A 16,794-nucleotide genomic window follows, 5' to 3' on the forward strand; every position below is an offset into this window, starting at 1 on the left:
TTTGCCAGTGAGGTCTGTCCATCCCAAGCTGGCCAAAGCTCCCTAAAGGTTTGCTCTGAAGTACTATGCTATTGGATGAGGTGTTGCCATGACTTCTCATGGGATACCTTTGTCTTCAAGGTCAGTGTTTCAAGAAAGAGGCTATATCTAGAGTGCTGGGGACAACAGTGAAATATGCTGAGAGCTGTGTGTCCTTGGTGATGCTGTAAACCCAAAGGAAGTGAGACACAAGCCCTTTTTGTTTCAGACATTGTTTTCTATAAACAGTGACTCTACAGGATGCAAATCCCGCAGTCAGGGTTTCCTGACTCTGAAACTCAGCAACATACTGGATCTCCCTTTGCCAGGCACCATGTAATATGGACTGACATAAAACATAGGCAAATATTTTCTGGCTTTGAAAATAAGTTTAGAGCCAGGCAGAAAAAGGTTGCACCTTGAAGAACATTTGGGTACCTTCCCCAAGACATCTCCTGCCTGAATGTCAAATGGTTGGTAATGTTTTAATAGTTACATATGAAGCAAAAACCTTCCTTAGGGCATGTCCTGCCCCCACCTGCCCCCACTCCCAGGCTGACCAAGTGCCTCATTTTAATCTTGTGACAAGTGTTCAGTAACAAGAGCATCAATGATGGAGGGAGGCAGGAGATGAACAGTGAATTCTCAGAATGTTCCACAGCCTTTAAGTGCTTGAGAAGCCTCTTTAATCTCTTACCACAAACGATGAAGCAAGAAAATGATGGACTCTTACAGCTGAAACTTACCTCCAAGACCAGCTAGTTCAAGAGGTCTTGAGTCCAAGGCCAGAAATGGCTTGGCTAACCTACTTAATGACTGAACTACCAGGACTCCTAGCTTGGAAGTAAGGTAGGCTTGTCAGAGTGCAGGTTTTCATATTGCCTAAGAGATGGGTCATATATTTGGACACCCTCCACCCCAGCCCATAAACAGAAAATCTTCAAATGCGGTTTGCAGTGTCTCAAATGTGCAAGAATGTGAACACACAGACATACACAAGCACACAGCGATGGGATGGGGGTGGGAATAGATTATTCTCCTGTCCTCATTTCCAGGAACCAGTTCCTACAGTCAAGAAAAGGTTTGCCACAAAAACTGGAGAAGCCCTCTGTATTTTCAATGTGGTCATTCTGGAGGGGTGAACCTAGGACTCCTCAGCTGGACATTAATAGCTGATTAATTCAGGAAGTTTATTTAATTTGTGACCAATATAGCGGTTTCACAGAGGGCCGTGTTGGCAGGTGCAGAGCCCAGATCCCCAGATGGAATAATCTTTTCCTTATTAATTTGCTGCATGTTGCTTCTCATTTCTCACAGTCGTTCCAAATGTGTTACAAACGACTACAAGCTCTGGGCCCTGAATCCACTACGGCTGTAGCTTTGACAGGAAAGAAAAAAAAGAAAAACTGTTGACTATAAACAACCCTGATTTTTCCCGCATACATTTGCAGGCTGGACTTTCAGTCATCAATGTACTCGCCCAACACTGGGCACTGCTCTGCCCCGCCCCGGGGGAGCAACAATTGCTCTTGTGTATTTTAGGAAATGAAAATCTAGATGGTTTGAAGGTTTTTCAGGGTGGTGGAAAGAGGTAGAGGTTTGGCTAGGATCAGAACTCACATTTCCAATTTCTTGGGCTATCTTCCTGTTATCTGGAAGAACACGTGGCAGGCTGATTGTCTCCTCCTCCTAGTCAGGTGATCCTCAAACTTGAGTGGGCATGAGAATCCACTCATTTAAAAACGGATTGTGGGGGCCCCCTCCCCCAGCGCATGATTCAGCACATCTAGGGCAGGGCCTGAGAGCTTGCATTTCTAACAGGTTCCTGGAGATGCTGCTGCAGAGGGTTGGGGCACACCTGGACAGCCACTGCTTTAGTCCAGTTAGAGGAGAAGGTATGGGCACTGCTTTCTCCAAGTAAACACTGTTTGGGATCTTTTGGAGGTCTCTGTTGTTTAGAGGATTTCTATTTTGTTTTGTGTTTTTGTGTGTGTTTTTTTTCCCTCCCTGCTCCACATACACTAAATCCCAGGTTAGAAACTTTTTTTTTTTTTTTTAAATATTAGGGCTCAATGGAGAATGTAGCTTGACTAAATAAATTGGAATGTGTCCTGCAGTACTTGATATGGATTTTTCCAAAATGTGAGCACTTCAGCCAGACAAAAGTATTTCCCCTGGGTTCAGCCATTCTACACAGAGCAGCTCCTGGTTTCTAAGGAGCCCTCTGAACAGAATACAATACCAAAGGGCAGTGCTGCAGAAGCATCCTTACGCTCTTTCTAAATGTAAAACATACACCTCAATCTCTGTCTCTCGAACAACATTTTCTGGTCGTTTACAGGCTTAAGACATGCCCTGTCATTAGCTACCGTGTTTCGTGTGAGGTATTTTAGGACAGAAGGGTTTATTTTTCCGAAGGAAAAGTACTTTTGCTTTGTCAGATAAAACAAAAGAATTAGCAACTCACACGTAAATATGTAATGAATGCAAAGGTCTTGTTTATTTGGTGTATGTGTGAAGGGGTAAGATTTAATTAATTGGACGACCAGGTTTTACAATTCCATGCTACTGACATTACCAAGCACACAGGACTGTTGTTATTCACACAAGCAAATGCTAGGTTGGGGTGATCCTGATCTAGTGTTTTGTACCTAGTAAGTCATTAGAGAAGTTGCAGTAAATGCCAATGGAAATCCTTCAGACTGTCACATCAATGGCTCTTGTTCTTAATGAGGAATATAATGGGTAAGATTTTTCTGTTAACATTTAAACGTATTCCTCAGGCAATTTACTGCCTCTACTCCCATCAAAAAATAAGGAGGATGCCTTTTCTTTCTGCAAAAGAAAACTAAAATGGTGGCTAGAATTGAGGAAATGGATGAAGACACTCAAAAGACTTGGGATAGAGGTGCAGGTAGGTCACTTCTTAGTTAGAATGTACGTAAATAGTGGCTGATTTGGAGTGGCTGCATCTACTCTAGTCACTGAGTCTGGCTGTTAGGTGGGGATTCACAGAACCAACCACCAATAACCACCACCACCAAGAGTCAGATTCCCAACTCTCCCTCCCTCCAAACCAACAAAGCAATCAACCAACCAATCAACCTTTAAAACAAGTTAAAACAACCTATAGCTTAAAAAAAAGAAAGGCCCAGTTTCCATCACTAATTTTACTGTTCAACATTTTGAGGTTGGATCAAATCCACAGGTGACTCTTTCTAGACTAAATCCTTTATCTACCTACATTTATGTATATACATTGTTTCTTATTTCAATTATTAACATTCTTTACTTAGCAATGGCTTACCAAAATGCAGCCATTTCTACTCAAACTGACTTATAGAGCAGGCTTGATGTGAGAATATGGAGAAGACATACGTTTGACTTTAGGCTTAAGCCCTAATGCTGCTGAATGCTGGCTGAACTGAGGCCAGGCTTGGTTGCAGTTCATAAGGTGTTTGACACTTTATCCCATTTACTAACCACTTCAATGAATAAGGGATAATTTAACACTGATCCCGTCTAAGATTTAGTTCAGATTCTCACTCAGAACTGTGATACTATTGATAGAATTTATGCACCTAATAAAAAGAAAACTTCAGACACTGCTAATGATCACACAGGCTTATCAATATGGTGAAAAATAATAGCTCAAAGTAATGATCTGGGTTATTTCCAGGCATCTTCATGATTAAACACGTTTCACAGCTTGTACCCAGTGAAGACAGTATAAGCTGGCTATTCCCATTAACTTCAAGTTGGTTAATTTAGTAGATGCCTCCATTTTTTGTTTGTTTCTCTGACCTCATCTTCTAATGAAAATGTTGTCATATTTACCAAACTCCTTTAACTTCAAATAATTTGAATGTTGCATTTTATTCTCATTTCTTTTTATTCAACCCTTTCAAAAATATTTCAGTCTTCCTCGACTGAAAATTGGCTAAACCTGAAGTTTACCAGAGTCCTAATTCCATGGCTGGGCTCATGCCTTTACTGGTTGGTAGTCAAGGGTTTCTCTTAGAGTTTAGAGTACTATGAAAACTTACTGGACAGATTATGATCGAGTAATTCATCTCATTCGATCTGCTCTTCCATGTACACAACACAAGTCAATGTTTGTTATGACTTCCTTGATCCTTATTTATAAGACAATACAAGAGAAAACCATGTGTGTATGTTTGAAATAGAAATGATACATTGCACAGATATAGTTCACCACGTTCTGGGATGGGTTGACAGTGTTCAAATGGGGAGTCGGAAGAGTAGGAACAGATGCTTTTTTTCCTTAATAGCTCTTTCTCTAATTTAAAATCCTTCCATTTATTTCCCTAAGATTTAGTGATAACTTTAAACACTTTAACTAAATTACCAGAGGCTTGGCAGCCATCACAGAGGCAAATCTTTTTAGAAATCCTAGCAATCTGTTAGATTGTGGGTACTGTGATATTAAATCTGTGCGGCTCCACATACAAAAATTAAATCAGTGCAATGGATACAAATACATAATGCAAATGGCACCATCTCCAAACCGAGGGTACATGACCTGCCTCTAACTATTGAATTTCTATATCTTTTTTCAGTCATTGACTTTCTAAATTTGGGCCAATTTATTCTCATTATCCGTAAGTAAACCAACTTTGATTTTTTTAACAGTTATTTTATAATCAAATAGAGCCAGCCAGTCCTGGATCTTGATGTTGCTAGGATACACAGTTTGGTACTTGATCAAAGTATATCACTTCAAAGGGGGAAATTTTCAAGTGTCCTAGAAAATGACACTCCCATCTTCCACTGTGGAAGACAGGTCCAATCCTAGAGCTTCTTGGAAGCTCAGACGGCAGGATTGGCCTCCCATGCTTTGAAATAAGCGTCCTCTCTGGAGGGCTTGCAATTACTAAAACTAGTCAGGTTGGTCTTAAAGCAAGGAACACACGTATTTATAATAAAACACGTTTTCATGTTTGTTTTACAGTGAAGAGAAAAAAACCCAGAACCCCCAGATTTTATGTACTTTGAAAATATATTTAAAAACATTAAAAATTCTATATTTAAAACATATATTATATGTTAATTAGTACACTTAAATAGAACTTGTATTTACAATAGGCTTCTGATGCGGTTAAGTTTTAATGCCAATTTTTTTCAATAACATAATTATATAAATATACTAAAATACAATAAATATTTTTTTGTTTGTTTTACATGGTGAATAATATCTTTACCATAGAGAGAACAAGGCCACAGACATTTACTTACATTTTCAATGGGAGTCACCATAAAAAAGCAACAGGCCTGCTGCCATGCATGAAACACTTCTGCCACAGAGACCACAGCAAGACTTTAAAAAACAAAACAAAACAACAAAACAAAACAGAACAAAAATGAACAGCAACAGAGAAGATTTAAACAAAAAAAGTCTTAGGTCAACGTAAACCACCAAGCGTGTGACTGTGATGCATCTTATTGGATAAGAGAGAGCCACTGACCACGCAATTGCTGAATGTCTCCTACTCAACCATTTAACAGATCTGGCCTTTGCAGTGCTTTGAGATCGTGATGGGGACTTTTTTTTTTTTTTTTTTTTTTTTAATAACGTTGTCCCTCAAAACAAAGCTTAAGAGTTAACATACAGCAGATATTCCAAGTATTCATTACATGTTAAAAATAATTACAAAGACAGTATTTTCAAACAGCACAAAACAAACCTATGCTACATAAATCCCTTCTTTTAATGACATGTATTCAGATCGTACTGTAAAAGATAGGCTCGCTCTAAATGAAAGACTGAACAAAGAGAAACTATTTGCTGATAGTGTCGTCATCCCCTGGGTGATGGTAGACACCCTCTTTTGCTTATTCCTCACCCTACCAAGACACAGCAATTTCTTGAGGCTTTCTGATAGTTAAGGACACTGGTCTGGGATGCTTGAAGATTTGGACAGTGGGCTTATTAATGAGTGAATAGGCTTAGCACTAATTTTTACAGGGGTCCATTTTGCCCAGGATTACTATTCCAGGCTCCCAATTTGACTTCTTCTAACCTAAGATGGTAGAGGTAAGGCAGTGACTCTCTCCATGAATAGACTGGATGGGCAGAAGTTTGCTGTGGTCTTCACTGGGGAGCAAAACTTTGTCAGCTCAGTCCTGGCCTATTCCACTGAGCAAGGCACCGTCAAGCTGTTGGTGTCCCGGGACACCTTTCCACATCATGTCTCTGCATGAGATTTTCTATCGGTAGCCTTGATCATCCAACCTGAGTTTTGGGGCCTTTTCCTGTTCCCCTCCCTTTGCCCTTACCGAAAGATCTTAAAAGACAAAACCCTGGTTTCCTCAAGTCTAATTTCAAAGCAGTAAGTATTCAGGTAGCAAATATCTTATATCTCATCGCATCAATCTCATGATCACAATGCCACATTTGGTTCAGAACCCACTCCAGGATAATCTAGCTTTACACAAAATTATCTAGGGGTAGAAGGTGTTAAGTCGGCTTGAGTGTGGTCCTCCAGCGAGAACCTCTTAGCACAGTTAGATAATGTAGGCACTTAAAGCGTGAGGTCCAAAGAACTTGACACATGTCATTCCGGAGCCACCTCTGAAGGATCCTTCAGAGGCCTCCCTTTTGGAGTGTCTCAAGTACCATGCCCCACCTCCACCTAGACCTCAGGATGGCCACTCAGAAATTCCTCTGGCATTGCCCGGAAATGATATGTCACCTCCACACAGCCTCCATATGGCTGTTCAGTCTCATTTCACTGGCAGTGTGGACTCCTGTTCTGATCTAGGCATTTCTGGGTCCATACAGAATACCACCTTTTGCTTGCAAGACATTTTGAAGTCTTACCATGATTTTCCTTTCAAGCCTTACTTACAATGATTTAACCAAATTGTTTACCCCTTATAAAAAAAAAAACTTGTATTTTTGAATTATTTTTTGGTTGTTTATTTTCTCTTCTAAAAGAAAGAAATCACTGTTCTCCATGCTTATATGAGTGCCACGATATGATAAAATTTGTTCACTAGTTCACAGCAGTGGTAAAATATTTCAGAGTGCAGAACTGATTTTTCTTCCTTAAGAGAAAACAAAACAAAGAGGGGACCAAAGGAGGAGGGGGGGAAAGAATGTACTCGTAAATGTAGGTCTTTCCAACACAAGAAGCTTTCTCTGACCAAGGCCCAAAGGGTGAGTGAGAGCCTAGGAGGTGCATCATGGGAAGTGGAGTGAGCACTTCATTCAGTTGCCTAAATTTTTATTCACTTTCGTCATCTGATTGATATTGCAAACAAATTTACAGCATACAAATGAATCTTTTATCAACCAGAATATATATTGAAGAAATTCTTTCCCCATCCCTACTCCCAGTGGGAACTAAAAATAAAACAAAAACAAAAAACAAAACTAACAAACAAAAAAAACACAAAACAAACAAAAATATACCCCTCCCATCCCCATCCCCTAAGCCAGTAAAGCGATGACAACAGCACCTTGACATTGTTTTAATTCCAACACTATCAGAAGTTTTAAAAGCAGTAAAACAGATATAGTACTAACAAGAACGAAGATACTTACTGTCTAAAATGTAAACGGAATGTTTTGGTTCAAATTTTTGTTAGTTTTTTTTTTTGTCTGTTTTCTGAAAGAGGACAGTTTATTATCAATTCACAATTAAAGCAGCATGCAATTTATTATTATTTTTTTAGACTTTTTTACGTTTTCAATTCTTGGCAACGGCAAAAAACCACAACATTATCGAGGAATGTAATGCAAACTTTTTAAAGTTGTGCGCAAAAATGACTGTTTCCCTTCTGGTCATGGATATGTCCAATAAATAGATTGTAGAACCACTGTACTGTATAAACTTCATTTATACATGCAGTTCATAAAATTATTTTTCTTAACTGAATAATTTACCCTGTTATGTATATATACAAATAGATAATTTTTGTCTCAATATAATCTATACAACATAAATCCACTATCTGCCCCTTTTAATGGTCAATGTACATACACAGGAAGTGTCTATCCTTATGAATCGCCAGCCAATTCTCTTTTTGCTATCCATGGTAAGGGCCCGCACATACGACTGGGTAGTTCGGCATTGCGAGTTCCAATGCCTCTTGTCTATGCCCCGGCAGCCCTCCTTTGTGTAACCCATGGGATTGCACTTGGTCTCGTAGAAGTACTGCTTCAGTTGGCCTTTCGATACAGGGACTTTTTCAAGGACCGTGACCGTCCCGCCCGACATGTCCACTGCAGTCTTTTTATCTGCTGCTGTTACCCACTCGCTAATGCTGTCGCACACGCTCAGCTCCCCACGACGGGCGGGGTCAGAGTGGCGCCGGACCCTCATAGACATGTTTGCAGCATCCAGGTAATTTTTGTATTCCTCCAGCAGAAAGAGAAGAGGCGGCTCCAAAGGCACTTGACTGCTGAGCATCACCCGGGAAGTGTACAAGTCCGCGTCCTTATTGTTTTCTTCATGGGGCCGAACTTTCTGGTCCTCATCCAACAGCTCTTCTATCACATGTTCAAAAGTGTCAGCCAATGATGATGTCAGGCCTCTGGGACCTGCCTTGGGCCCATTCATGCTCTCCAGAGTCCCATGGGTCCGCACACCTGGGTAGGCCAAGCTGCCTTGTCCTCGGATGTTTGCTTCTTTCATGGGGGCAGCCTTCATGCAACCGAAGTATGAAATAACCATAGTAAGGAAAAGGATGGTCATCACTCTTCTCACCTGGTGGAACTGTGGGAAGAAAGCAGAAACAGGACATAAAACCGGTTAGGGCTTTTTTTTTTTTTTTTTTGCAGGGCTACCATGCAGCCCCTCTGATTGTAATCCAGGCCATTCTGCAGGGTCAAGGTTTTTTTATGTACTGGTGATAAATTCCAGCTGCACCAGACACAAGTTAATGTCAGTAGTGTTCATATGTGGTTTTATATAAACCAGAGGCATGCAGTGTTTTCTCCGAGATTTAGCATAGAAACCTGATTAGATGGCATCTAGGTAAGTGAAAAAAACTGAGGCTTCAAGTTCCCCTCCTTCCTCTCACTTCAGCAGCTTTGTAAGTTAAATTTTTAATGATCTGTGCTCAGACTGTCACAAGCAACACAAAATCAGAAATGTTACTAAGCAACAACTATAAGTGTAATAGTAATTTTTTTTTTCAAGTTAGCAATCTGGTCCTATTGCAGGAATGTGTGACAGGAACAGCAGTGGCCTGGCAGGTCTTAGTGGGCCTTTCTAGCCATGTGATATCCAGGCATGAATAGCACAGTAAAACAGAAGTCAGGGAGCTATAAGGAAGCTTTACATTGACATTTTTCTCCCAGGGAGATAATTTAGTAAAGCAGAGAAGATCGAGCCATCCTGTTTTACAGATAAGGAAACCAAAGGCCATCGAGGACTTCGTGTCATGAAGAAAGTTTATATGAGAATGTGGGGCTCCCAATCCCAGCTCCAATATTTTCCTACTACACTTGGGTGGTCGTAACTGAAAATGTTTTGCTTATTTCCAAACAGAAATCATTTTCTACACATTGATTTTAATGATGTGTCTATGCCTGGGGCTGATATCATGAAAACAATGTGTCTACTTAGGAGAAAACTGGAAAAGTCAGCATTAAAAAGGCACCGAAGTCAATTTTAAATGCCTCCCAGATGGGGATCCACATTTATCTCCATAACTCTCTGAGCCCCTCATCCCTTGGCTTTTTTTGGCTCATATACAGACCCATCTAAGACAGCTCAGCTTCTTTTTATTGGAAATAGTGTCCCGTGAGTATGTGTGTGAGCTCTGAGTTTATCGTACCTTTAAAAAGTTGAGTGGCATTTTGCACGTTTTGGAATAGGCAGCCAGTGCTTCTTTCTGTGCTTTTGAAGTTTCCTGGGAAGTCCCTTAACAGCACACCACAAAATTAATCTTTTCCTGTTTGCCAGAGGGTTGCTATACTCTAAATTTGGCTCAGCATCTACAAGCATGCTCTGGGAAGCCAATTAGAATGAAAAAGCAAAATGAAAACATACCTATAGACCAACCCAAGGTTACCGGCAGATGGTGAAGGACTTCAGAATCACTTACCCGAAGCATCGTGTCCCTTCGCAGTAAGAGAAGCATCCCCCACCCACCCCAGCCCTGATACTCTAACTTTATTCCTACTTTCAGTTCTGGAGCAATAGACTTACTGAAAGACACACACATGGCATAGTTGGAGCACACACACTGCGCCAATCAGTAGAAAAAGGGAATATCTTTCTGTCCATGAAGTGTCCCTGAATGGGAAGGCAACCTACCTCCAATCTATATGTCATACTGCAGAAATGGCTGAAAACTATAGTATTGAGAGCCAAATGTTTCTGTTCTTTACTTTTACAAGAGGTCATATTTTCTACCACTGAGAGACCTTATTATCATCCCCAAACACCAACAAATTTCCTGGTAGATTCAATCTCACTTTGCATGAAGAGCAAGCATGCTCAGAACTGCTTGTATTGTTTCCCCGAAAATAAGACCTAGCCAGACAATCAGCTGTAATGCGTCTTTTGGAGCAAAAATTAATGTAAGACCCAGTATTTTATATTATATTATTATATTATATTATATTATATTATATTATATTATATTATATTATATTATATTATATTATATTATATTATATTATATTATATTATATTATATTATATTATATTATATTAAAGACCCAGTCTTATATTAAAATAAGACCCGGTCTTATATTATTTTTTGCTCCAAAAGATGCATTAGAGCTGATTGTCCAGCTAGGTCTTATTTTCGGGGAAACACGGTAGTGCACACTGGTCTGAAATTAGGAAAGGCACCCTGGTTTGAATAAAACACAGATAGCCATTCTGCTAATTCCTGGACTTTTGTGAAAGTTCTGGATTCTGTACCATCAAAGAAATGGATCCTCCGAGGAGGTTTCTATTCCTGGCAGGTGGTACTTACACCATTGAATGAAAATCCGCTCTCCTAATGTTCCCAGTCCAAATTAAAACAACCCAAGGGACACCTCAAAAGTAGGTCAATGAAAGAATGCAAATTTAGACTATTTTACTCTAGCCATCTACATCACACTGGTAGAGATTTGCTGTGATCAGCTATCTTTTAATACCACATCTTATTAAATCTTAGATACCATCATTATAAAACACACCATTTTATGTACCACTAAGAAATAAAGTAACGCAGCCAATTAAACTGCTGTTTACTTTATCACTTACAACTGTTATTGTATACTTTCTGAAAAGATTTCTTTTAGACTTATTTGGACACATTTATAATATGTACTGTACTTTGCCGTGTATAATGCACACCCACATTTTTGGCCCAAACTTTTAGGGAAAAAACCTTTCGTTTTCATTTTGTAATTCAAATTTTTATTTTTTTACATTTAGGTACTTGTTTTTTGGTATTATAAAGGGATTTTAGCATTTATTTTTTAACATATTATAGTACAAGAAATTTTATGTAACAAATAATTACAAAACACAAGAACAGATACAAGGTATAAGAAATTTTATGTACCGGTAACAAAGTTACAATATTTATGCATCATAGAAGGCCAAGAACTCAGTCATTGCAAGTTCATTTTAAGTTCAACAAAACCGATTATCGTATTCCAAGGTATTATTTTGCATATGGATATTGTTGTTGATTTCTAGGGTTACACTTTTTTTTAATTAGTTTCAGGTGTACAAAGCAATGTAATAGACATTTACACCCCTCACAAAGTGATAAACCTCCCCAATCTACTACCCCTCTAACATTGTATACACCGTGTTTCCCCGAAAATAAGACCTAACGGGACAATCAGCTCTAATGTGTCTTTTGGAGCAAAAATTCATATAAGACACAGTATTATATCATATTATTATATTATATTATACATATTATATAAGACCCGGTCTTATATCATAGTAAAATAAGACCAGGTCTCATATTAATTTTTGCTCCAAAAGACGCATTAGAGCTGATTGTCCGGCTAGGTCTTATTTTCAGGGAAACAGGGCAGCTATTATAATATCATTGACTATATTCCCTATGTTGTACTCCGCATCCTGTGGAGATATATATTTAATTATAGCTGACATTCAGTATTCTACTTCAGCTTCAGATGTATAGCATATTGGTCAGGTATATATCTACACAGTCCATGAAGTGATGCCCCTGATAGATAAGTCCAGTACCCATCGGGCACCCTACGTAATATTTACAACATTATTGTTTATATTCCTAATACTGTATTTCATATCCGCATGACTATATTATGACTACTAATTTGCACTTTCTAATCCCTTCACCTTCTCCCCCATCCCCAACCCCCCTCCCATCTAGCAGCCAACAGTTTTTTCTCTGTATCTCTGAGTCTGTTTAGTTTACAGTTATACTCTTAACTCATAAGCACAAATAAAATAATTAAAAATATTTATATAGATACAGAATTAGTACTACCTGTGTATAATGCACATCCTTATTTTTCCCTCACAAATTGTGGCAAAAAAAGAGCACATTATACATAGCAAAATACGGTAATTTTGTGCATGTGTAAAAAAATTTTAAGCGAAATAAATTGGTTAAGGCAATGACAACTATATTATGGCTGCTGCATAGCCAGCAAGAATAAAATGACATTAACTGTAAGACACAACCAAATTTCAGAGACGTTAAAAATATGAAAAATGTGCATCTTAGAATTAATGAAGCAGAGTAAGTTTAACAAGTATTTACCAAGTGCCCATACTAACTGCTTAAAATGGCCCGAGGTACTGAGACATCTTAAACTACAGAATTCAAAAATTGTTTTATCATCACTACCACAGTAATGAGTCTTTTAACGACACCTTTTTTAATACTTGACTTGAAGTTTATTCTGCCTTTCACTGGTCTCATTAATCTTTTAATGAATAACTTTTTGGTTAGGAAAGTAGTTAGCACTCTATACATCATTTTCTCATCAGTTCCACAAGCAAATATTTCAGAGGGACAAATGGCGTCTGAGTAACTATTACTTGGCTTTTATCCTGAAGCCTAACACAGGCATGCACCCCTCAAAGCAGAACTTCTGCATGGATTCAGTAATTCATCACCTGTTGGGAAAGCTGAACCTCCCTCCTAGCCCTGCCCTGTGAGTGATGCTTCTACAATGCTAACTGCCTCCTCACTGACAAGGCCTTGACGTCAAGTGAATCCAACAAACTCAATACTTATTATAGGTCCCATGTTACTTCCTAACTTTTCTGTTTCTGACAATGGTTTCTTGATCCTTTGGACCACCCAGGCCACAGGCTACAAATCCTAGAATCAAGTTTGATGATACATTTCTTCTATAGTTTTCAAATCCAGTCAGTGGAGAGAGGTCCTGCTCATTTTTCCTTGAAAGCATTTCTCGTGTCCATCCCACTGCCATTTTCTTAGCTCAGCCCTCACCATCTCATTGGGTGACTACAATGTCCCCCTGATCTACCTGACATCCTGAATGTTCCATTCAATTCTAATGACCGCTGCCTGACTAACCACTCTCATTTTAGCATTCTCTTACACAAAAACTTTTATCTGGTATTCAAAATCTGGCCTCACCCTACGTAGTTAACTTTCCATCTTACTCAATGCTTCATCACCTCTGCTCTGATCAGGCCAAAGTCCTTGGAGTCCCACACACATAATTGCCTGCAAGTGCCTTGTTCCAGTCTCCTGGCAAACTCCTTTCTATCTAACCAAATCTTGCTTAACCTTCATGACCCAGTTCAAGCACCAAATCATATATGCACACCTTCTCTAATTACTCCAACACTACCTTCCTTCTCCTTGAAAATTCCACCTTACGTCTCCTTTAGTGCTCATTCCCCACTCCTTAATTGTTACTGTATTGGCGAATTATGGTCAGCCTTCAGTTGAATGATAAGCTTTCGGAGGGAATGGATGTCTGACCCCCCCTCCCCATAATGCTTAACCGAGAAAAATGTAATAGTACTCGGTAAAAACTTACTGATGAGTTTATTAAACCATGAGAAAAGACAGCACTGACATCATTTCATGATGTCATTTGGAAAGCATCAGTGAACTCGCTGAAATGATTAGATCAAGTGCAGGTTATGCTAAACCCAAATTATAAGCTCTAAGAAATTTGATGGATGGCAATTATCAGCCACGAGCAATCTCTTGAGTTTCTCTAATACAATAAAACTTTACTTAAATAATGAAAAAGCATAACCCTACAACATACTAACTGCCCCTATTACTTCTTGTGTAGCTCTAACAGATCAACAGAAGCGTTGGACAGCACTCAGTAATACTCATAACAGTAAAATTTGGAATTTTCAGTCTTTTAACTTTCTTTTTTGGTTAAACTTTTCCATCATTTTATATACCGTATGAGGAAATCATAGAAGTTTAAGAGCTTCCATGACAATTCTTATGTTTTAGTCCTTCAGATGAGTCTTCATTACACAAAAGAGAAAGACACTGCCCCGTATTGCTAAGGAGATCGTCAGTCTACATCTGTTTATACATAATACATTCATTGGGGCTGTCTAATTCTGCTCTAAGGCTTACAACAGTGTACAATTACGATCAACTCAATCACATCTCTAAGGTTTTTTTTTAGTCCCACTCTCAAAAAATTAAATATAGTATATCGGGCTAAAAAGGAAATCAACAAAGTAGGAATAAAGATTGGTTTTAAACATGACTCACAAGTCTTAAACATTCAGTCAGATGAATATCCAGGACAGCATGCTTTCCTGCTGTAGTCATAACTTGCATTTGTCTAAAAGACTATAGAACATTCAAACACATCATCTAATTTGGTTGTTACAAGGAGACAGGACAGGTATTATTACCCTTATTACACAGATGAAGCAATTACGGTTCAGAGATGTTAAGTAACCTTTCAGATACCACAAAGCTAATAGGTCATCTGTCTTCTTGTCTTAACTTTTTACCAGTAGGTCATGCTGCCAGTTTTAGAATATTCAACTGCAGGGAAGAGAGTGGCTGCTATGCTACACAGAAGAAGGGGTCAAAGAAGGGGTTTATACAATACAGACACAGTTTTCTGCAGTTGTGTGCATCCCGGGGCCCAACTTTCTGAGGGCGGCACCTTTTAAGTATATTTCAATATTTTTTTATTTTTTTATTAAATTTATTGGGGTGACTTGGTTAGTAAAATTATATAGGTTTCAAGTGCACAATTCTGTAATACATCATCTATATACTACATTGCGTGTTTACCACCCAGAGTCAGTTCTCCTTCCATCACCATATATAATATTTGTCCCCCTTTTCTCTCTTCTACCACCCCCCCCGACTTACCCTCTGGTAACCACTAAACTGTTGTCTGTGACTATGAGTTTTTGTTTCTCTGTTTGTCTTGTTCCTTCATTGCTTTCAGTTGTATACTTTGTAGTACTCGATTAATTATGACCTCTAAGACCCTTCCACTTTAAGGCTTGATTACTTCAGTGAATGGAACTTTAGACAACACAATCTTCCTCTAAAAGGAAGTTTTGCAAAAATTAGGCCTGTTAGAATGAAGTTTCCATGGCAAACTCTAAGAAGGGAAAGTAAACAATAGAATGGATAGTTCAGACATACAGGGAAAAAAATGAAAAGTTCTGTTTGTTCCCAGGCCCTTTGGTTTTGTCGAGCATGTAATCAATGAAAACACAATGTAAAGATATAACTGCTCATTCTAAGCAGTTCTATAAGCAATAAGGATAATGGTAATGTTGAAGACATTACCAATTGATGTTTAATTCCTAACATACATGATGCAAACCTACTAAAAGACCACCTTAATGAAACCTTGCAAATCAATACGATCTTTGTGTCCACTTTCACTACATGCATACAATAGCCTTACTTTTGTTTGTTCATTCATCAGACGTGGAATCTACTTTCAAGTCTATAGTCCAGGAGGGAAGTGGAACATATATGTAAGTAACTAAAATATAAAGGTACAAATGACCCAGGAAAAATATAGATAAAATTCTATAAAGAGAAAGAGGTTACTTCCCGTTAGAGAATGAAGAATGCTTTGTGAAGAAGATTGCAGAAGATAGAAAGGATTTAAACATATCCAGAAAAGACACCAGTGGATGGATGGCAGCTTCGTTAAAAGCATGGAGGTGGGAAGGCATGGAGTACATTTCTGGAGAAAAGAGTTCTGGCATGGGAACAGTGAAAAACAAGAGTGAATGATTGTCAGATTTTGGAAGGCTCTGAGAGTGACGCTAAAGAGTTTAGACCAGCCTTACAGGCACGGAAGAGCGGATGAGAGTTTCTGAGCAGGGGAATGCTTCAAGAAGCCCAGTTTATCACTATGTGTAGGAGGACCCAAAAGAATGACTGGAAGAGACAAATTAAGTCATCAATTTTATTCTTAGTGGCTACTGAACTTTAAAAATGAATGCTAAGTAGTTACTTAAATGTGGGGTTGGGGTTGAGGTTGAGGTCCTGGATTTATCTTTTAACTTAATCAATCCGTTCGTTCATTCGTTCATTCATTCATTCATTTTTAGGCTGACGTGAGTTGCAAAAAGAAAAAGGGTTAGAGAGAAGTGAACTGGGCTGAGTGGTAACCATGTCTGTGTTGGCCGAAAGGACAGCATGGAGGGATGTGAGAGGGCAGGAATATAAACTCTCATTCCACTTATAATTACACTGAACTTGGATTCCACCGCTCAGCACTTTTAATTCAAAGATCTCCAAACACTTTGCAAATATTAAGTAATTAAGACTCATAGGACCCTAGAGGTGTAGGTA

The 16,794-nt window shown here is 38.8% G+C and overlaps 1 protein-coding gene across 1 annotated transcript in view; it reads right to left on the reverse strand.

Annotated features, from left to right (window-relative positions):
• Positions 1–5,582: 5,582 nt before the first annotated feature.
• BDNF (brain derived neurotrophic factor) overlaps positions 5,583–16,794 on the reverse strand; it is a 35,390-nt gene continuing 24,178 nt past the window's right edge. The window contains 1 exon segment of the mRNA XM_019749185.2: positions 5,583–8,759. Within this exon segment, the coding sequence (XP_019604744.1) occupies positions 7,992–8,759 (768 nt within the window). The 3' untranslated portion in view covers positions 5,583–7,991.

This window comes from Rhinolophus sinicus, linkage group LG06, assembly GCF_036562045.2.
Source record: "Rhinolophus sinicus isolate RSC01 linkage group LG06, ASM3656204v1, whole genome shotgun sequence".
NCBI lineage: Eukaryota > Metazoa > Chordata > Mammalia > Chiroptera > Rhinolophidae > Rhinolophus > Rhinolophus sinicus.